The sequence below is a fragment of the Lytechinus variegatus genome, chromosome 2, assembly GCF_018143015.1.
Source record: "Lytechinus variegatus isolate NC3 chromosome 2, Lvar_3.0, whole genome shotgun sequence".
Classification (NCBI taxonomy): Eukaryota; Metazoa; Echinodermata; class Echinoidea; order Temnopleuroida; family Toxopneustidae; genus Lytechinus; species Lytechinus variegatus.
The window spans coordinates 30959809-30982726 of NC_054741.1; the positions used below are offsets into that span (position 1 = coordinate 30959809).

The 22918-nt window shown below is 37.3% G+C and overlaps 1 protein-coding gene across 1 annotated transcript; it reads right to left on the bottom strand.

The window, feature by feature from the left end:
- Positions 1-511: 511 nt before the first annotated feature.
- LOC121407833 lies at positions 512-21292 on the bottom strand. The gene is made up of 5 exons (XM_041599064.1): positions 20855-21292; positions 4864-5006; positions 4190-4406; positions 3487-3612; positions 512-3044 (listed from the first exon to the last, which is right to left on the bottom strand). Exons 1-5 carry the CDS (start codon positions 21048-21050, stop codon positions 1384-1386), a joined length of 2343 nt encoding a protein of 780 aa, XP_041454998.1. The 5' UTR covers positions 21051-21292; the 3' UTR covers positions 512-1383.
- Between the last annotated feature and the right edge of the window lie 1626 nt (positions 21293-22918).

Genomic DNA, 22918 nt, shown 5'->3' on the forward strand with positions numbered 1-22918 from the left:
TATTTATAAAAATGCTTTCATTCTGATCAGCAGGTATTGCTTATTATAAATCATAATTATTACTGTATGAAGTCATAACACAAATGTTATCATTGTTTCCACTAAATATAAATACATTTATGATAATTAAATCTTTGTCATTTCAGATTAAAGCAGCAAGTTTTGACCAGTCTCCAACTCCTCCATATTACCATCGTGTTAGGAACTTTCAGGTCAAAACTTTTTTTTTTGGAAATAGTTTTTAAAATCGACAGGAACACACAACAACTCTCTCATTGTAATCAGACATATACAGTGTATAGGCCTATATAAAAAAAATATGTACATCTGATTTAGAATTGAATAAGTAAATAAATATAACCAATCGTATAAATTAGACAAAATCTCACATTCAAACTTCAATCCGAGGTCAAATGTCTAAAGGGAATTCGCCCAAGTGACAATTTAAAAAAATATCTAAGCAGAGTGGTGAGAGTTTGAACAAAGTGAGAGAAATGATAATTTTTTTATTAAAAAAGGGCAAATACTTTATGGAGTTTCTAGCAGGCCAAATGAATAATGTAATAATAATAATAATAATAATAATAGAGGCATATTTACCCAGGGTGGCCACTTCAGTTCCGAAAACTGTTCTCCCAGCAGGCCCTGTTATTATGTAATGTAATTCCATTGTAATGTAGAGAATGCCTTATCTTGCCATTTACCACATCATCAAAACGTCCCCGTTGCCTTTGTTAACAATCTTTCGTTGATAAACTTTTGTTAACAATCTTTTGTAAGAAAAGTTCTCAGAGTAAAGCATATAAATTGGTCAAATACTATGACTGAAAAGCATATCTCTGCATTAATATGGGTATGCAAACAAAAAATGGTAGAATACGAAAAATAGAATTTACCCAAAAGAATCTGAGCAGTTAATAACCATGACATGAAAATGATCAACTCTCCAGGGGCCATACTATTCTGAAAACTGCCTTAAGACAAAATATATACTTTTATCCAGGGGAGGATCCAGGATTTTCCAAAGGGGGGGGGGGGTTCTGGAGGAAAATTTGATAAGCAAAAATAAAAGGTCATACTTGTGTAGGAACGACATATTTCCATTAAAATCATATGCTGTAACTTTCAAAAGGATGGAACACTTGTATGGCTCATGTGTATGCCTCGATCGAACCAATTCACTCCTAGTTTTGGAGTTATTGAGTTTAAAAAGTGTCATGCTTACCTAAATAGACACATTCAATTTACCTAAAATCTTGTTGACTCGGCTAATATTGAGGCCAAGATATACCGTATAGTCACACACAAATCTACTTCCCTACATTGGTTAAAAATCAAACAAAGTCATACATAATCAAAGTCAATTAATGCATTGCTGTGTTGTCATAGATGAGAGACATATGAATATGTCCCACGTTTTTCGTCCCAAAATTTGACGCTGGTAAACCCATGGACAGTAGCTGGTAAAGCAGGTAGATCGTTCTCACCATCGGGACTGTCTAAGGACGCACCCTCGCTAGCTCTGCGAAACCGTTCACGGTTCGATTGCTTGGTGTACGAACGAGTGCCATCAGGTAGAGTTTCAAATTTCTTCAAAATGCTTATAAGTTTCTTTGGCTCTGCATCCTTTGGCTCTTCCTCTACCTTCTGCACTGTGAAACGACTGGGATTTTTCTTTGCAGGTGCTGGCGTTTTATCGCCATCATCTGATTTTACACCAGAATCAATCCCTGTACTTTTTTCTGAGTCATTTTTAAGGCTGCTATCTTTTGAATCAGTTGCTTTATCCTGAAGAGGGTCTTCAACAAGTTGCATGGCGAAGCGGCTCGATGATTGCTTTGAGACAGACGATACTGTTCTTCCAACACCAGCGGAACTTCTCCGATGTGAAGGCACTTGGAGATATCTATTTGCTGGGATATCTCCATCAGGAACATCACTAGCTCTTCTTGCCTCTCCCTTCCTCAGTTCACTCTCATCAACTGAACTGACACTAAATCTGGACGAAGAAGGCGTTGAACTAGATATTTGAATTTGGGGGTGTACTTGGGTTTTGTCTTCAGGAATCCTAGACACGCTAAACCTCGTTCTAGAAGGTGAGGATTTTACCGGAGTGGATGAATCACCCTGTACTGATTTAGACGACATATCTTCAGGAACTGTCTTAACTTTAAAACGGGAAATACCTTTACTGCGACTTTGATCTGAGTTTGATGCCTTGCCTGGGTTTGATTGCAACTGATCTTCAGGAACTGCTTTAACACTAAACCTGGAAGACGTTCCAACCTTCCTAGGGTCAGTCGAAGGATCTCCTCCTGATTGTGAAGGCAATTGATCTTCAGGAATAGATGAAACACTAGATTTAGATGATCGTTTCCTGTATAGACCATGCAAGGAATTTCTAGGCACACCCTTGGACAGATCTTCAGCAGGATCATACAATACTGCCTTTTTGTTCTCATCGCCATCCTCGCTAACTACAACGCTTGGAATGTATTCAAAAGATACTCTATGCTCACTTTGAGGGCTTTCAACGTAGTGATTATTGTCTCGACCATGGTCGGAATGATTATTATTCTCCCTATCGATAAGATGAATCAATTCGGTAGTGCTATTAATTTTGTCATAACTGTAATTGACGGACTTTTGCATTGCGGCCTGGGGATTTGACCGACGATACCCAGGGTCTGTCCCATTCTCCTGGATCTTTCGAAGTTCTAACTTAAGCTGCCGGGCAAGCTCCCCGCCGGTGATGGTGTTCAGGGTAGTATCATAAGGCTGGCTCACCCGTCTATCATACATTTGACTACCCATTAGTGCTTGTCGAAGCTCTGCCTCAAACTCGTCTTCGGTTGGGACCTTGTCCTCTTCCGGCTCCCTGGTTGTTAATTTCTTCACCCTGCGTTTGATTTGTTTGCACGTGTCCCGTGTACAAACAGTTGCAAAGTAGATGGCAAAGATGGCAGTGAAACCAATGGCGAGCCCGATGTAAACAGCTTCATTTTGCTTTATCACCCTATCTCCAAGGTAATATGGAAGCTCATCTGCATGTCAAAAAAGCATTAGAAAATCAGAGAAATTATTTTAACTAACCACCATTAAATACATACAAATCTGGCAAAGTATAATCTTTTGGGTCCACAGAAAAACAGTTCAATTTCAAGGGCGGAAATCTGTCTCCAAAGGAAGGGGGGACCAGAGGCTGGAAAATTTGACAAGCAAAAAAAAGGTTATCACCCCAAATGTAAGGTAATTTCGACCAAAATAAATTTGACAAGCCCCCCAAAAAAAAGGTTATCACCCAATAAGTAAGGTCATCTTGTACAAAATACATGTTAATTTTATCTAATAAAATTACTAAAACTTCAGCAAATAGTTGACTTATGGAAGGTCGCATCTAGAGTATGTCTATTTGTGAGCAAGATATATAAGATTCTTAATCTTAGATCAACACCTCTCCCCTAAATAATGGAATAGACCTGTTACCTTCACACCCAATTGTTTCATCAGAGCTATCTCCACAGTGGTTGACTGAGTCACATCGAAGAACAGAAGGTATACAACGACCATTGCTGCATTGGAATCTATCGTAACCTAGACAGAGGGAGATATCTGCAGGGAAGATGAAGAAAAACGTCAAGGTGTAAAAAGAAGTTTTCATTTTATATCTACCATACACAAAGATTCCTGTAATTAAAGATTTGGAAAGCAGTGATGCTTAAATAATATTCTGATTTCTGTGTTGTTTGCAAGTGTTGTATATCCATCATTGTATTTAACCTTATTCTTCCAGAGATTGAGTTTTTTCCAAAGTGGGATATTCTTCTGTTTCAACTACTGAGGTCAAACAGATACCATTGATTCATTTGTCTAATCATCCATCCATCCTTTCATTCATTCCTTCCTTCATTCATTCTTTTGTTCGTTCTATTGTTCATTTGTTAGTTTTTTCAATAATGAATTAATTCCTTCATTCATGTATTCGCGCCTTCATTCATTTGTTTGTTCCTTTGTTGTTCATTAATTTTTTTTAATTTATTTATTTATTTATCTTTTTAAACATTTCCAATCTTACATCTACCATTCTACATTTATATGTAGAACAGACTGAAAAAAACAACACATTTTTGCCTAAACAGCCAAATAAGTTTACAGTACATCCTGTTCTTCCCACGCCTCAGTCACCCACCTGCTGGCAGAACGCTTGTGAAAACCCCAGACCAGCCACGCCCATTCCCGATCCCATCAGAGACCAGATGAAGGCGGAGAAAGGATCCCTCAGAAATAATTTCCATAGGCGACGTCGTGCCGCAGATCCGCCTCTTGTCGTTGTCATTACTGATGTCATCGATCTCAAGGTAGTCATCATTGCAATCTTCATTTGAATTAAACTCACTTTCATGGAGCTGAAAAAAATTGAATAAAGATTTGTAAGGTTTTTTTTAGAATCCATGAAAGTTCATTATGGATCCTGTGATAGTTTGAAAAATTTTAATCTTGAAAAAAAAACCCACACAATTAATTGGATATGAGACAGCATTAAGGAAATCATTACAGACTGCAATGGGCCAATAGACATATTAGAAATACATGTCTACATGTTTAAAAAAATGCAAGTTGAATAAATTGTCATACTTTCTGACTCTACGTTTGGCACAAAAAACAATTTATTAAAAGTAATATCAAATATTCAAACAATGACATTATATAATTCAAATTCAGTTTTATTTCTAACAGAAATGACATAAGTATTGATATGATATACAAATTATTTTCATACATTTCTAACAAATATTTACGATACAAATCATAATCTACAAAATAATGATTTCATTAATCATATTTCATTTCTCTTGTACCAACCTGTAAGAACACTCGACCATCGCCAGTGGGTGTTGCTATGGTAACCGTACAGTTGGTATTTGGAGGATAGTAAAGCCCGCCTTGTGAGTAGATGATATCGCCTGCTGAGTGGATAGTTCGTCCGCACTGGTTGATCATATAAACTGAAAGATGAAGAAACAAGGAAATTCAGTTAACCCTCTCAGCAGGACGAGAATGTAAGAATGTCTGGGGTGAAAGGGTAGAAATAGACTTAAATCACAGAGATTGATCTAAAATAGGTCCCTTTACTGTGATTCAGATTTGTGGTTGCGGATGTTCTGTTCTTGGAAACCTACAACAGGTATTCCTCTACCTAGCTAGACCATAGAAAAAATACAATATTTGGAATCAGTGTCCATACATCAGTTGTTGGTATGTCTGGCAAGCCCTGAAAAGCCGTCATATTGTAAAGATCAAATTTGATTTGAATAGTATGCATAGAAATTGAATGTGTGAGTAAACAGGCTAGAAAACGAAATCACTATCAAAATGAATCTTAATATATTGCGACTCTCTGTCAGACCTGTCGGATGGGGCGATTTTGCGAGAAAAAAAAATGCAGAAAACCCCCTTTTCATATTTATAGCATTTGAAGGATTGGATGAACTAAGGTTTGGATGGTGTCATTTTCAAGACTTATTTTTTGGCGATTTTTTCAAATCTCATTTTTAACACATCAGTCTGTGGCGCGCCAGGGGGAATAGTTAGTGGTGTGTGGCCAGACAGACGGCTGTTTGAGAGGGATTGCATGGATGACTCATGGTGTGTCGAAAGTTTGTAAGTTTACACTCTTCCCCTGAGAGTGCTTTGTGTATGTGGCATTAAAATATCATAGACAAGATATCAGCTAAAATCATACATCCATAATGATATAACCGTGATTTTGTTTGAAACAAATCAAAACTCCGTTTTATTCTTGCTGATTGACAGAGTAAAATGAATACATAAAGTGAAAATGAAAGTTGAACAGTTTTATGAAACTAAATTCATGAAAATAATTCTGGTTATTATTAAAAAGTATATGCATAGGCAGCGGGGGGGGGGGGACAGGTCTCCCCCTAAATTTGAGGTGGGGGGGACGGTCCCCCTAAAATTTTTGCTGAGACCCTTTTTTGTCAATTTTTTCCTGCGTCCCCCTAAAATTCAAGGAGACCCCCCCTGAATTTGTTGTGGTCCCCCTAAAAATTTCGCTTGATAACCTTTCTTTTCCTTGTCAAAAAATTTGCTAACCAAAATTTCAGGTGGACCCCCCCTAAATGTTTTGCCTTCCGCCGCCAATGAGTAAGTAATATTACCCCCGCAATCATATTGTCAAGTTAGTGAGGTTCTTTTCGCATAGAACAAAATATTGAAATACATGTACTTCGCCTGTGCTTAGTTTTGCAAGTGCAGTGGAAATTGTTGACAGTGGAATACTGTCACCACAAGTAACATTCAAAAGTCAAAACAATATCATATTCTCATTGAAGTCACTCCTCCTGTACCTCCTGCAGATCTACTACAATGTTTTATATTCTATTTAATGAAGGGGAGGGGGAGACAAGATATCATGTTTTTGTTTTGTGTAATTTATGCTTATGATTTATTTTAATTTATCTATTCTTTGTATGTTTTTGTATGTTACTATGCTATGTAAACATGTATAATTCAGCCACTCAGCTGCCAATCATGTATTATCAATAAACCATTTGTATTCTAATTCATTCTATTCTATCATGGAGTGGGGTGAAACAAATTTCTCCTAAAACACCGTTGATTTAGCTTCAAACAAACTTAATCACTCCATCCCTCTGCTTTGTGTTTTTTTCTACATAATCCTTGAGCTATATCTCGAGTTACTTCTAGTAAGATTTCAAGTTTTTAATATACAGTATGGCGTCATTATGATCGACCCAAACCCGAGAATAGATATGGCCATTCCAGAAGAATCTACGAAAATGATGACTCATCCCCACATTGGGGAATCCCGCTACTCTCACTCTAATTATCCATCCGATCTTTATTACAAAGCAATTTCTGTTTCCTAAATTTTGATCACCCTCCTCTTTCAATTTCCACATCCGTTCTGACTAAATGCCATGAAAAGGGCGGCGTCCCTGGCTGAGCCAACGCGGGGTTCTCATGCCAACGTTCAAGAATTTGTATTTCACATTCATGTATCTAGTGCGACAGCTTTTTTATCTAATCAACTTCGATGAATGAGAAAACAATATAACAATATTTCTTAGAAAAAATAATTATTCAATTAAATCTTTTCTGAAAAGACAAAATGTTTTTATACTCAAAACGATGTTCATATAATTTACAAAAGTCCCCATTGTGATAATGACTTCCACATAATATTTATCAATATCCATGAACAGATGAATGGTTCATCTTCAACAAATAGCAGTGGCGTACTGATGGAGGGGGGGGGCTGAAGGCGCTTGTCCTACCCCCAAAATAATCAGGACAAAGGAAAAAAAGAGAAAAGGAAAGAGAGAAGGGTGAAATATGAAAATATCTTCTGAATTTTATGTCGAAATCTTTTACAAAATTTGATTTTTGAAATAAAAATGTCGAAAAAATTTTCCCGATGCGCCATAATCATCTGGGCCCCCTCAAATTGTTTGGCTCACTACTCCACTGACAAATAGTTCGTGATTTATCCATGAATTCATAGAGACTTTACGATTCAAAACGGAAATCTTCCCGACAACGATTAGGAGACCGAATATACTCCTTTTGCGCTCGCGAGAACCTATAAGATATACTCCGATCAGAATCAGAGTCTAGTTTCTGAATGAATATATCCCACACTCTGACTGAATCAGATGACGCGACAAAAGAAAATTAAAAATAAAAATCCCATAACGACTCTCTCATCAAAATAGTTGAAATATTTTCATTCATATTATTTACAGGTAAGAATTGACTCAGTTTGAACAATAAGCTTTGCAGTCGGAAGCAAACCGCATTCCATACTAGTATCCATTAGTTGGATCATGGACCATGGTTTGATACTGACTATCATTTTCACCACGGGAAACAATCGGCTCTTCTTCAAACTGATCAATGCTCCGCAGGAAAAAAGAAATTAATCGCAAAGACGGATATCTGGATGATGTAAGATTGTCGGAGATCCATCAAACGTTTATAGGCATTCAAAAAAGTCATTGTTTCATGTCTCATTTCTGGATATTTGCACTGTGATGAAAATTAATAATGCACTTCCATGAACTTTCACAATCAAGAATTATTTACAAAGAAATGCAGAATTTTCAGATTTTTTTTTCATTCCAAATTTATTTAGTGAGTAATGAAAATATTTTGCAAATTAATAAAATTTGGATTTTCGCTTGGGATGATAATGAATAATACAAACAAGTGGAATGCCTCTGGCCGTCTCACCTGCATCACGCGGTTCAATATAGCAGCAGTGCTGACTATGAATACTACTCTAACTCGCACAAGATGTTCAGTGATACATGGTTACTCTTATGTCCAAGTTTAATGAACTAGACCACTTTTTATGAACTAGACCAATAAACTTACAGAGATATGATGGTGGTTATTCAACGAAAAACCCCAACATGGCCAAAGTTCATTGACCTTACATGACCTTTGACCTTGATCATGTGACCTGAAACTCGCACAGGATGTTCAGTGATACTTGATTACTCTTATGTACAAGTTTCATGAATCAGATCCATAAACATTCAAAGTTATGATGGTAATTCAACAGATACACCCAATTCGGCCAAAGTTCATTGACCTTTGACCTTGGTCATGTGACCTGAAATGAGCACAGGATGTTCAGTGATACTTGATTACTCTAATGTCCAAGTTCAATGAACTAGACCAATAAACTTTCAAAGTTATGATGGTAATTCAACAGATACCCCCGATTCGGCCAAAGTTCATTGACCCTAAATGACCTTTGACCTTAATCATGAGACCTGAAACTTGCACAAAATGTTCAGTGATGCTTGATTACTATTATGTCTAAGTTTCATTAATCAGATCCATAAACTTTCAAAGTTATGATGGGAATTCAACAGATATCCCCAATTCGGCCAAAGTTCATTGACCCTAAATGACCTTTGACCTTGGTCATGTGACGTGAAACTCATGCAGGATGTTCAGTGATACTTGATTAACCTTATGTCCAAGTTTCATGAACTAGGTCCATATATCTTCTAAGTTATGATGACATTTCAAAAACTTAACCTCAGGTTAAGATTTCGATGTTGATTCCTCCAACATGGTCTAAGTTCATTGACCCTAAATGACCTTTGACCTTGGTCATGTGACATGAAACTCTAATAGGATGTTCAGTAATACTTGATTAACCTTATGGCCAAGTTTTATGAACTAGGTCCATATACTTTCTAAGTTATGACATCATTTCAAAAACTTAACCTCAGGTTAAGATTTGATGTTGACGCCGCCGCCGCCGCCGTCGGAAAAGCGGCGCCTATAGTCTCACTTTGCTTCGCAGGTGAGACAAAAACGGAATGGAAAATCATCCATAACGAATCGCAAATATATTACTTTTTAGTGTTTCAGTTTTCTTTTTTTTGTATTCATGTATTTACTGAATATAACGTATAATATTTACAATGTCTTCACTGAGAAGTTCGGATCAGCGCGGGTGGGGGGGGGGGGGGTGGGGCGGTTGTATTTTGAATTAGTACTATTAGGCAGTTTATCGTAACCCACTTATAATGCTATGTCAGAATAATATATCTGTTCTCCTCTTTGTCTTCACTTTCTCTGAATTTGATTTCGCTGATATGACAACGACATTTTCCCCAGTGACGTCGTATCCCCCAAGTGATGGCGTTCTTTGGACTTGCACATACGGGTTTCATCAAGAAGCCTTCAACTGGAAAGTGAATGCCAGCAATGTTAGGGACTGAATGTATGGATTGATCTCTCAAGAATGTATTCGATGAAGGGGGCATAGAAAGGGGCAGTCGGTTTCAAGCTGAACATTACGTCAGCATCACAACGATGGAGTTGTGTTTTTATTTTGATGATGCGTATATGCACTGGCCTGTAATCCGTGATGGCGAATTATGAAATGGTTGGTCCTAGCTTTTGGAAATCAATATATTGATCACAATTTCGTTTGCAGGATCGACTATTCAATATAAAGAGGATGAATCAGTCTCTGAGAATGATGTACATTGAAAACTCTGGTGGTTTTGCCCTTGATAATGATAATGATGATGATGGGGATGATAAGGATGATGGTGATGGGTCAACATGGCGGTGATGATTATAATGATGATGAAGACTGATGATGCCTTGGTGATGATAATGATGGTGATGATGATGGTGATGTTTGTGGTAATGATTCATTATGATAATGAATGTGATGATGATGTTGATGGTGGTGATAATGATGATGACGACGACGATGATGCTATTGATGGTGACGATGTTGGTATTGATGGTGATGGTAATAATGTTGGTGATGGAGATGATGGTAGTGACTGACGAGAATGATGGAAGCGATGGTGATGTGGTGATGATCTGATGATAACGATGATGATGATGCTGTTGCTGCTGCTGCTGATGATGATAATGATGTTGGTGAAGATGATAATATTGCTTTTGATGATCATCATGACGTCGACAATAATAATGGTGATGATGAATAGGATGATTTATTTCAACGATGTTCGTGGAAATGATGAAGACTTTTTCAAATGAAGTTAATGATTAAGATAAGATTATAAATCATTTTATTACAGTGTACTTTTGAAATATGACAGTTACTCTACAAAGAAAAAAAAATCTTCGTCACTATGTAGTATTGCGTCGATACACCTTGATCGATTTCAATCACCAACGTACTATGTTCGAATACATTACATGTATTACGAGGGGCCAAAGACACAACACCACAACCGGGGCATTTCCCCGACACAACAGAGAAGTGATACAAACCAATATTAATTATACATACGAAGAGGAACGATTGGGAGGAAGGTTGTAAAGATTAATTGAATATATTCCTGTAAGGTTATTGTTTTACCAGGAGAGACAGGGGTTCCTCACAAGACAGGGGCGCGACCGAACTCTCTTAAAATGTAGGTAGTGAAAACAAACAGAACAAAGCATGATGGGGAAAAGGGGAAAATTAAAGGAAGTAAAGAATAGTATGAAAGAGTGCCAGTTTTTAAAAAACCTGGCATCGCCTTCATCGCCTTCATGTCGTCCTTCCTTTACCCCATCCAAGGAGGTGATAACTCCTTGCCCCAATGCCCGTCAAAATATCCTGCCATCCCCCATCCGTCCTGGGTTTTGTTTGGTAGTCGCTTGTGTTGATGGTGGTGGTAGTGGTAATAGACTTGCTCTCCCCTACCCCACACCTGTCTCGCCCCCACCCCCTCTATCTCTCTCTCTCCCCAACCCCCTCTCTCTCTGTATCCAAGAGAGCTATGACATAAAGAACTATCAATTAATTGATCCTCGACAAATTATCTCTGACGGTCACGGCTGTAGACCTTTCATCATCATGGTGATGTATGTATTGTACATACGAGTGATACGGATTTCTGGTGATACATGCACGCGACGGATATGAAGGTAAACTGGGGGTGGGAGTGACTGCTCATAAAAGATTTCGAACACTCGGTATATAGCAAGTTAAAATAAAAACAAAGCAATTGCATACACAACTGAAACTAATGGAAAAACAATGAGTTGATCGATATGCAGGACACAAACAAAAATGATGAAATCATCATTGTATCATGGTCTTCGTCGTCGTCATTTTACGAGTGACATTCAAATAAACGTCATCATTATCCATGCATGATTTCACCACACCCAGGGCCCCGTATCACAAAGGTTAGCGATTAATCGCTTATTTTAAATAACAATTCTGATTGGTTCCTGGTCAGTCTACTGAGCAAAATGCGCATGCATGCAACGATGATCATAATTGGTAATTAGCGGTTGATCGCTAAATGATCTTAATTGGTAATTTCATTTAGCGATTGATCGCTAAGCTTTGTGGTACGGGGTCTAGGACTCCGTAACAAAACAAAACATAAAGCATAACGATTGATCGTACGCTTGATTTTGACAATTGATTGTACCTTGTATATAGTCAATGCAATCAATCGTTAAAAAATATTCTACTATCATTGATAAGCTTTGTGTTCCTGGCTCCAGGTCCTGTTCCATTCTCTTCATCACTCTACACCCTGTCCTTTACCAGCGGGGTAAATGGAGACAAAAATCGGGGGGGGGGGGTGTGAATTTTTTTTAATAGTGCATAATTTCTGGTAAAATTGCGAGCAAAGCGGACGAGCAATATTTTTTTGTGTCTGAATTTAAACAATATCAACCGGGATACTTACATGTATTAAATACAAATGTCATAATCAAGATTAGGTGTATTCAGTGGGATGAGATGTAAATTATGTAAACACAATGATGCTACAACATTTCCCGCTGATGACTTATTTCTATTTTATTTTTTATTTATTTACTTATTTATTTATTTATTCATTTATTCATTTATTCATTTATTCATTTATTCATTTATTCATTTATTCATTTATTTATTTATTTATTCATCTATTTTATTTTATTTATTTATTTATTCATCTATTTTATTTTATTTTTCTTTTTTCTTTTGGGGGGGGTCTCCTGTCCCTCCATATCCATAAAATATTTTTCCATATTCTTTCTTAGTCCTATATACTGTAATCTCGTAATACAAGATGAGATTCATATACGATGTCCATAAACCCGAAAGCTGGGTAAGTGGCTTGATGCACTTCCAACATCGCATAAAAGGTCAATGGCACAGCATAAATTGAAAGCATTTTAATAACGGATTGTGCTTTAGCGTAGGAAGGAGGCGAGTGTGTATGAGTATTAAAAAACACAAAAAAAGAACGACATTGTTTCTTATTCTTTCAAACCTATCTACGCATCATGCCTCTGTCATTTGTTTTAATGTTCAGTATAAAGAAAATAATAAAAATCGCAAAATATGAACACAAGGAAATTGAAACAAAAAGGAAAACAAAACTTATTCATCTGCGATCTGCGATAGAATAGGGAAAAGTTTCATATCACTCTATGAAACAAATCGAAACTGAAAATGTCAGATGTCCTAAATATAACGTACAATATACGATTACACTTTTCGCGAGATATAATTCGTGTCAAACATTAATCCGCCTAAGTCTATAAAAAAACTTCTTCTATTTATTATTCATGATGCCACAAAGTGATGACGTATGTTGTCACAACTTCGCAGTCTTGTTTTCAATCTTCAAAACCAGATGACGTCATTTTGTTGCATAAATGATAATATATCACTCATAAATGCACCAATAAAATCTGGAAGGTGTTAGAGGTCCCCTAAATTTAGAATGAACTTAAGTAGCATCCTCCTTGCACACCTCTTTCACAAATTTGTACTTCGACTTTTACTTCCATGCTTGAACAGCGATGGTGTCGTGGTCGAATATAAACAAAAGGGTTTGCATGTAAACCTCTCGAGACAAAATTGTGGCGCTACGGACATCACATTTTTATGGACATTACAAATTTGTCAACTTTCTTTAAAGCCTCACATGCAATCACACAGGTCTATTTCTAATTCGTCTAATGCCAATTAGTCCAATTGCCATCTCGTCGACTATAATTATTTTGATCTACCACCAGTTCGTCCACTCACCACATGGTCCACTTTAATTTAGTCTGCCATTCCGTCCAGTAACCAGTTGGTCAATAGCCATTTAGTCCATAATTATACTAATCAAAAGTGTTCATTGTGCAAAATGAATGAAAATGAAATGGATATCAATTAGACCACCTGGTTATGAGACGAAACGGTCATAGACGAAATAGACGAACTTGACCTTTAATATGATGATAAAAATGTTATCAACATGATTATTGTTTACATGCAAAACAGCAGTGGATGAAATTATCGTCACCCCGAGTCCAGACACAGTATAGACGCACGTAATACAAATATAAGTATATAAAATCGAAGGCGAGATAAGAACATCATTGAAACTTTGCAACCATTATGGTAGTCAGCGAGTATACAGACGTGGTTTAGAAAAAAATATATATATTAGAAGAAATTTCTCTTTTTTATCCCCCACGTCTACCTCCTCACTCCTTAATTTTCTGCTCTTTATTCTTATTCCTACTGTTAGCTACCTTCGAAAAAAGATGGTTGCCCCCCCCCCCATGTGCTGAATTTCCCCCTGCATCGTCTCTCAAATCATGGAAGAGTCGACCGAAAATTTATATGTAGCTGTTAAACGAAGCGTATGCATGGAATACAAGGAATGCAGCCCTATAAAATAGTTTTAAATCTTGTCTTCAATTTTTGAAGCTCTTCTACAGGAAATCCTCACAACCAAAGCTCTTTCTGAAAGCAGAATAATCATGATAATAAACAACGATCAATCACATGAATGCTTGCATCATGTGATATGTGATAGTCTTCGTCCATCGCGTGCACACTTTCTAAAATTATATACCCCAGTCACACAAGGGCATGCGATTAACCACAGGTTCCTCTCCACGCATTCATCATGTTCATTTTTTTGTTTTAAATCATATTTATTTCTTCTTCATATCACATGTAAAAAATATATATAACATGACATTATTAAAACATAATTGTTTCAAGTTTACACATAAACATTTTAACATGGTAACAAAAGGAATATATATGAATTTCAAATGTAAACTTGGAATTAATCTGCTCACATTTCTTTAACAACTTATGTCATGAAGACATTTTTATACCAAACGATTAATATACAATGTCTTTCAGATCATTGGTGCTCCAAATTGGTTTCATTTCTTAATTTGCATTATTTTCATGGCGGATAAGGAGTCACCAATTTTGAGGGGGGTGGGGCAAGAGTTTTAAAGAGATGCGAGCAAGCGACTTCATATTTTGATCTAAGTTTTCACCCCCCCAAAAAAATTTTTTTTTTGTTGATAGATTTTGACTTAATATGCAGAAAATAATAACATTTCACCCCTTTCCCATCTCTCTCTCTCTCACTCCCTCTCCTTGGTCGTAATGGGGGGTGGCCTTCAAGCCCCCACCCATCTGTTATGCAGAGAATAAAATTAAAAAACGGAATTTTAAACCGACCCTTCATGTCCTCAGCCGAGACAAACCAAGGACCGACTTATTGACTTAAAAGTCACAACCGACGTCATACTGTCCAATATCGACTTCAATTGAACCTTATATCAACCCAATTAACATCATTAACAAGCTATTCCATGTATTTGGTGGTAATATCATGTTGTGTAAAGGTTTCATATCGATTTTGTTGGTATGACTTGGGTATTATGAGGACTCGTCTGATGATAATAAGGCAAGCCTGATTCATGGTCGCGCATCCTACCACTTGAATTATGAAGAATAAACGAAGCACCCTTCTTTTGGTGACCTAATAATTTGTCGATTTGGTCATGGCGGAGAAGAGGGTATCTCTCAAAATAACATGTAACCAAAAAGGGCTGATATAAAAAAAGAAAAAAAAATATCTCTAAATGGACAAGACAAGTATGATTGCTACCGTTTTACATTTCTTTCTAATATAATAATTGTTAATAATTGCACCTTTTAAAAAGCTACTGTATGTCATTCACATAATCAAAATTAACGAACGGTTTAGGGGATCTATAAACGACCACCTTTTCAAAAATGCTTGATTTTCACTTGAATATAAATACAGTTTCGTAACGTACTAAGATACCACAACTTAAACATCCATATTTATATACCACTTTGAAAAAAAGGGACGAGGTTATAAGTCTGTGTTCAGTACTCTGAACTTGACAACTGTTAGTCAGTGTAATAAAATCATAAAACTATAAATAATTTCATTTTAATGGAAAATATTTTCAATGGGCGATGAAACTTGCGATATTATGGTCGCTTCCAATCTGATAGAAGGACATGCCTTTAATTTCGTTTGATTATTCTCAGTCGTGCAATGAAAATTGCAAGTTTGTCACTGTTTTAATATGGCATGACTGCATTTAATATTTGAATCAAAAGACTTAAGCTATGATTGATACAATACGATTACTGAAAATAAATTGTACCTATTATATCGGTCAATATTGGCAAATGATTGATGTTTGATTTTCATCTCCCATGCATATTTCGATCATGGCAGTGCAGTTCTTTGCCCTTTTATCTGTTTATCATCCGTTTGTTAATCGACGTTATATGAAAGTATAATGGTTGGCGGCTCATTTACGGCCTCATGTGGGTGGAGATATACAACCAAGTCCTTGTTAGTAAATATACCATGATTGAAGGGGCGGACCCAGTAAAGGAAACTGTTGATTTCATATTTTGATGCGATTTTTAGGAGTTACTGAACAAACGTTGTATGTTCATCTTTGACTTGGGTTTTACCGACTATAAGCGTCATGATTAATTAAATAACATTTTTAAACAGGCAAGCATGTTGTTAATATGCCAGTATTATATTTTATTTCCATTTCATGAATATAATTCCAAATAAGGCCTACATATTTTACTACTGTAGTCTATAAGGCTTACTCTTGTTCTTGCTATCAAGTTGTCACATTTTACATACATATGCGGGAGCCTGATAAGGTTTATCTATTAGGTTTATTTAACTTAAAAGTAAGGGGGACAGTTTAGCACCCCATCCTGGGGAAAGCACACATCATTTTGTAAAAGGGGTGCCCCACCCTTATGCCCTCTGATGATTCCGTGCATGCTTGATTTTCTCTTGATTCACGAGGCATATGGAGACACAGACATGACAGAAGAAGTGAAGACTGACGAGATCTAATTCTTTGTGCGGGTGTTTCATTTCGCGCGTCATTGTGCTTCCATTAGGGCATTTTTAGCAACACATCGCAGACGCTTTCTATAACGCAGATAATTTATATCAAAAGTCCTTGATAACAAAGCAGCCTCTGTCGAAAATCGGTGAATCAAAACTGCAGTGTTGTCCTGGGGCCCGTTGCAGAAAGAGTTGCAATCAATCGCAACTCTAAAAATCATGCGCAACTTGATTTTCAACCAATCAACAGCGCGCATTTCGGACTTGCGATTGCTTTTTGGCTTGCGTTTGAACGCAACTCTTTCTGCAACGGGCCCCTGGACTCTGGACAAACGACACATTTGCAATGTTTCGTTCGGTCCGAATCTTCAGACGATGTGCTGTCCCGGGCCACCAACTTTCGACAATGACCTCTGATCTGTCCACTGGAATTTGACGGGCACTTTCAATAGATTGTCAACACAAAAAGTGTCTGTGAAGTGGTGCTAAAATACGCTATTATAATCACCGCGAGAGTATGTGACAATACATCAAAACCAAACAATAGCAAAAATATTGAATATCACCATACAATGAGCAGGCATCTGTAAGATGACGATTTTAATATGAATTTGATTTAACAATGTCTCTCGTGATAAAGACATCGCGTGATAAATACGACAGCTGGAACAGAGCAGGGATCACAACTGAATGAGAAATATTGACACCCTTTTGTTTCAAGTGTCGGTTATTATCATTGAGCCCGAGAATCATTGTAAGAAATAAAAACATTTTATGATCATTATCTGCTACCCAGTGAACATACGAAGCGTTGTTATGATGAAAATATTATTTCAGGTATAACTTCCTGTCGAAATGAAATGTTATCTCATAAGATATAACGTGGAAGGATGTAACAGTAATTTCAGGTAAAGACATGGAAGTCTCCTGGTCGAGTGAATTTGAGCGATTCATCCTTTTTTTCTCTCTCTCTCTCACCATTCTGATATAAGCATAAATTATTGTGATCTCGTGTCGTTTAACATCAACTCAAACGTTTTGGTATTCTAACACTTAGGCCGTGTTTATGCTTCCACTTTTCAGGCCAGAATCAGCGTTTCCAAACGTGATTAGTCCAAAACACGGTTGCGTCCATGCTTACTTTCATTTAAACGCTGTTTCAAAACGCCGATCGTAAACTCACAAAAAGGTGCGTTTGTAAACGTCGTTTGACCAGAATCAGGCTTTCTGGGGAAGCATAAACAGAACCACGATCGTAAACGTGTTTAAATGACGTCATTTGGTACATGCTTCCGGTGAGATGAAAATCCGCGGGCAAATACAGTCGTATTGCTCCATGTTATCTCTACGTAATAACAACAATCGGGAAAAAAAAACTTTCAAAAAAAGGCGCGCCCAATTTGACCTCGCTTTACGATGCGAAGCCAGCTGGAGATCATGATTTGCTCTGAAAAGTGAAGCATAAACAGCACTCCCAGAACCACGTTTACGATCGGCGTTTTGAATCGACGTTTGAAATCACTGATTCTGTCCTCGCAATGGAAGCATAAACACACCCTTAGAGAGTTGTCAAAATAAATTCATGTCGGGTCAGCAGGGGCTTCATCAGGATGGTGCCTTTCTGACATTGACTATCCCAATCAGATTATCCTTCATGTGGGAACGCTATACATGACTCATTATTCTTGATTTTCATGACATGATTCGGACAAAATAGCATTGGTTCTGTGATCAGAGGGTGGCGATACAGCCTCCATTCTGGAAACATTTGAAAGCCTCCTCCTAAGAGTCCCTTTACAGGCTATTAAAGTAGTGTTCACACCGCCAGAACTTTGCTGGAGCGGTCCTTGAATGATAGGGAGACGGGGTCGAATGTCGACAACGCTCATCACCTGGCGCAAAATGGAAAAAAAATCGAAAACACGGGCGTTGCCTTAGCGGTGCACCGCTGAAGCCGGCGTTGCTTTAGCGATGACACCTCCATACCAACGCCAAACTGAAGTTCACCACCGCAATGGCTCGCTGCTTCAAAACCCGACACCTTTCTAGCAATCCCGTGTACGCTAAAAAAAACCCCGCTGCGCATATAACCGCTCTACCAAAAATTTGTGCAACGTTTAATCACCGCAGCGGTGATCCAGCTTTCAAGATTTCTGCGTTGGCCTAGTGTACCCAGTCTACGATCTTGCGTCTATCGGTGTCAAACTTTGACTGGGCGTTGTTGGAGAAAATGCGATTCCGCCCAATCTTCATCTTTAATAATTACGCTCCACATTTTTATACTTATATCAAAATACAGGATGAACTCTCCTTGTAAATAAAACAGACAAATGCATTAATATATCTAAAATAACGGGCGAATTTGAAAGGGTGTACTTTTTTACAGCAAAATTTTGACAAGCTAAAAAAGGGGGGTTCACTCACAAATCGAGGTCAATTTGCTCCAGGCAAAAATTAGACTTAAGCAAAAAAGGGTCTTTATTTGCAAATGCATGACATATTCCCCTAAACAATATTTTGTGTGCCTCACAAAAAGGGGTGGGGGCACTGGACTGATGTGCCCCCACCTGGGTCTGCCAATGCAAGCTTCTATAAGTAAATGGTGTAAAACGTATAGTGCTGCAGCCCTAACGATGAAAATGAACATTAAAGATATCCATTCAAAGACTAGAATAGCTTCAAGGTCACGTCCACCACAGCAAAAAAAAATGATTTGAAATGAATGAAAAAAAATAAGCATAACAGTGAAAATTTCCTCATAATCGGAAGATATGACATTTGAAAATTTCGCGTACCAGTATTATGCTTATTATTGTTATGCAAAGCAGAGAACCGATGATATCGTCTACACACCATGCTCACTATTTCCTTTCTTATTTCATTACAGAAATATGAAATATTCCATTTTCCCTTATTCAAATATCAAACAAGGTAGGATTCCTTCCTGGACATGTGACAATGCCAATATTGGATCAATTGTGATTCAATGAATGACTTCCTCATTGTCAGACATACGAACATTCAAATATGCTATTAAGGGGAAGTTCACCCTGACAAAACGTTTATTGTAAAAATTACAGAAAAATTATAATGAAAAATATTGGCGAAGGTTGGAGGAAAATCCATCAAAGAATAAAAAAAAAAGTTATTAGAATTTTAATCATTTGATTTGTGGCGTCATTATGCGATCAACTTTCCTATACTGATCGTATCGTTAACCCCCCCCCCCCATGAATGTCATCTTCTCAAAATTGAAAATGGTTTTTATTGTACCTTCAGTATATCAATGAACAAATGATTTTGCACCACTTTGATGGATTTTCTTCAAACCTTTACCAATATATTTTATTGTTGATTTTTGCTATTTTTACAACAAGGTTTTCGCCTGAACTTCCCATTTTACGCATCCGAAAAAGACCGAAATGCCATGGTAACGCATTCTCAATGACGACTACATACATGTTACAGCAGCTACAAACTATATAGAGCTGACCCCTTCTTCTTACTTCCATTCTTAAATTGGTTCGATGTCCATCAAAATGCAACACGAGCGCAAAGTCCAAACAAAAAGTGTTTATTTGACGTAATAGTACAATGCATTCTGTACCAACTTGGTAAACATCCCTTGTACAAATCAAGTGATTAGAGTCTCGAGGACGAGGTCCTGATCTATGGCCCAGAATACAGCTTGAATATTGCATATATTAATATCAAGCAAAACGGACTGCGTACTTTTAAAAACACCAAAAGAGATTTACATTTATCATCCAATAATGTGTAATCTTTCGAATTACCAGATTTACCTCCCCATAAGTCGCCGACGCTATGCATGGGAGCTGGAAAAGGACTACTTCATCGTTATTACTACATAGTCTAAAAATATCCGTGGCAAAAAGCATAACACTTAAAATAACACAAGAGCATTCAACTAGAGATAGATAAATGGATTAATGCATCAACGAAATGTTGCTGATATCGCATTTTTGAGATTTTCTTTAGTCGCCACGCACCGTGAATAGTACAATACTAAATAGTGAACACTGCATAGCTAGGGTAATAGTACTACTACTAGTCATTGCATGTGTAAAAAAAAGTCAAACCAAAGCAATATTGACTACCTGGACGTAAATATTTTTGATAATTACCTGTCGCCTGGATCTTTTGGGGAAACACGAACAATATCATGAAACCAATGAACAGAAATCGTAGCCACCGAGGCATTGAAGACCATGGCCGCCGTGCCTGGTCCGAGGGAAAACCACTGCTGCTACTGCTGCTGCTACACTGGTGGGCATATCGGTGCTTCGGACACAAACCTCTCCTCCGGCTCTCCATGTGCATACATGCATTCTTGTAAGAATGAACAGGCGATTGTCTGTTGTCAGTTCGACAAACTTTTTTAAAAAAGAGACATGCAACTTTGTTGTTCAAATCATAGGTTGTTATATCCAAATACACGTTCCAATCAGGATCATTTCACAAGAACTCAGCACGTGAAAACGTCACAATGCCCAGCTTGATAGACTGCGGAACAATTTACTCGAACGCACAAAGACCCATATTTCAATTCTCAATGCAATCACAAATGAACGCAGACGACCAGCTGTATGCGGGTATGTAAGTAAACATAAAACTTAGTCTAACAAAAAAGCCAGTTTAACGTGATCATTTTTAGGATTGGTGCCTCAACCCCTGGCCTCAATTGCCTCTTAATTTGTGCTTAAAAATGATTCCAAATTTTGGCACCAGAAAATGAGATGGTTGATAACAGATCGATGGAGCTATTGAAATTTTTTCTTTAAGAATTTTTTTTTTATGAAAGTCACAATTTTGAAATTAGTTGTCTGAGACGTAGCCTAGATGAGAGTTTCTCAAGGTGGACGAAATCCCCGTACGCGGAATCGTGAATCGTCTGGAGGATTTATATTGTATGTCAAGTTCATTCATTGAATGGCATAGGCGGCTATTACGGAGGGGGGGGGGGTTGCCTTTAGGGTATTATACAAAATTATCGCGAAATCGTATGTGTGATGGGGGGGGGAGGGGTTGTTGACTGGTGAAATTAAAAAAAATCGATGAACAAGACTAATAAGAGATTCTTTCACAATCTTCGGGTTGCCTGCTCATGCATATATTTTATTTCAATCTATTCTTTTTCTTGATAAATTCTAAGTAATTAAAAGTAAAGTCAAGTTTTGGATTTTAAGTATTGAAGTTAATTGATTTCGAGAGTGACCTTTGAACTACTAGTAATCAAACATGGTCGGTTAGCTCATTATCTTTTCCCCACCAACAATCCTAAAGGCTCTCAATTCTTGCTTGCTCTCTTTCTCATCTTGACCCCTCCAATTTGTTCACATTGTTCTCCTCTCAATTGACCCGTATGGTCGGAATAGACCAGTTCGTAGCAATGTTGGGCGAATGACCTTTAATTCCCTTCATTATGATAGGAAGATTTCAAAGCGAGATATTATGTAAGCATATCTCACATAGCAGGATGAAGAAATCGAATAGACCAGAATAGCACATCAATGAACACTCTAATCCCATTTGCCTTACTGTAATCCTCATTATTTTTATTTCGAAAAAGAATTAATGCAAATAATATATTGACAACTTTTACACGAGTACAAGATTTATTTTTTAAGGTTTCCCTTCTAATCTCAGTAAAACAGATTGTTAATAAAATTGATACAGAAGTGAAATCAAGAAGGAATATATTGTATGTTTAAATTTATTTATGCACCTCTGTCAACAATGAAAAATGAAATGCAAACCTTTCACTATTATATCATGATGTTCATTAAATCGGAGAGTAGATAGTTCAATGTGAATATTCTGCAATTTGTGTCACAGTGCCCTCTTTCGTCTGTAGGCAACACATGCAACTTGGAGAGAAAAATAATTAGAGATGTGAGGAAAGGGAGAAAGACGAAGGGGGGGGGGGGTAAAATAGCATGTGTGTGTGTGTGTGTATGAGAGAGAGAGAGACGGACATACAAACACGGAGGGGAGGGAGATTTCTTTTTTTTTGGGGGGGGGGGCGAAGTGAAGGCGGTAGGATCAACAAAGTAAGAAGATATTTCAGTAATCGAGGACCTACAAAATATTGCAAATTTCGAAATAGTATACCCTTTTAAAGAATAAGTAAGTTAACGCGAAATGGATTTTCAAAAAGAGAGAATTTTTTCTAGTGATGTTGAAAAGTA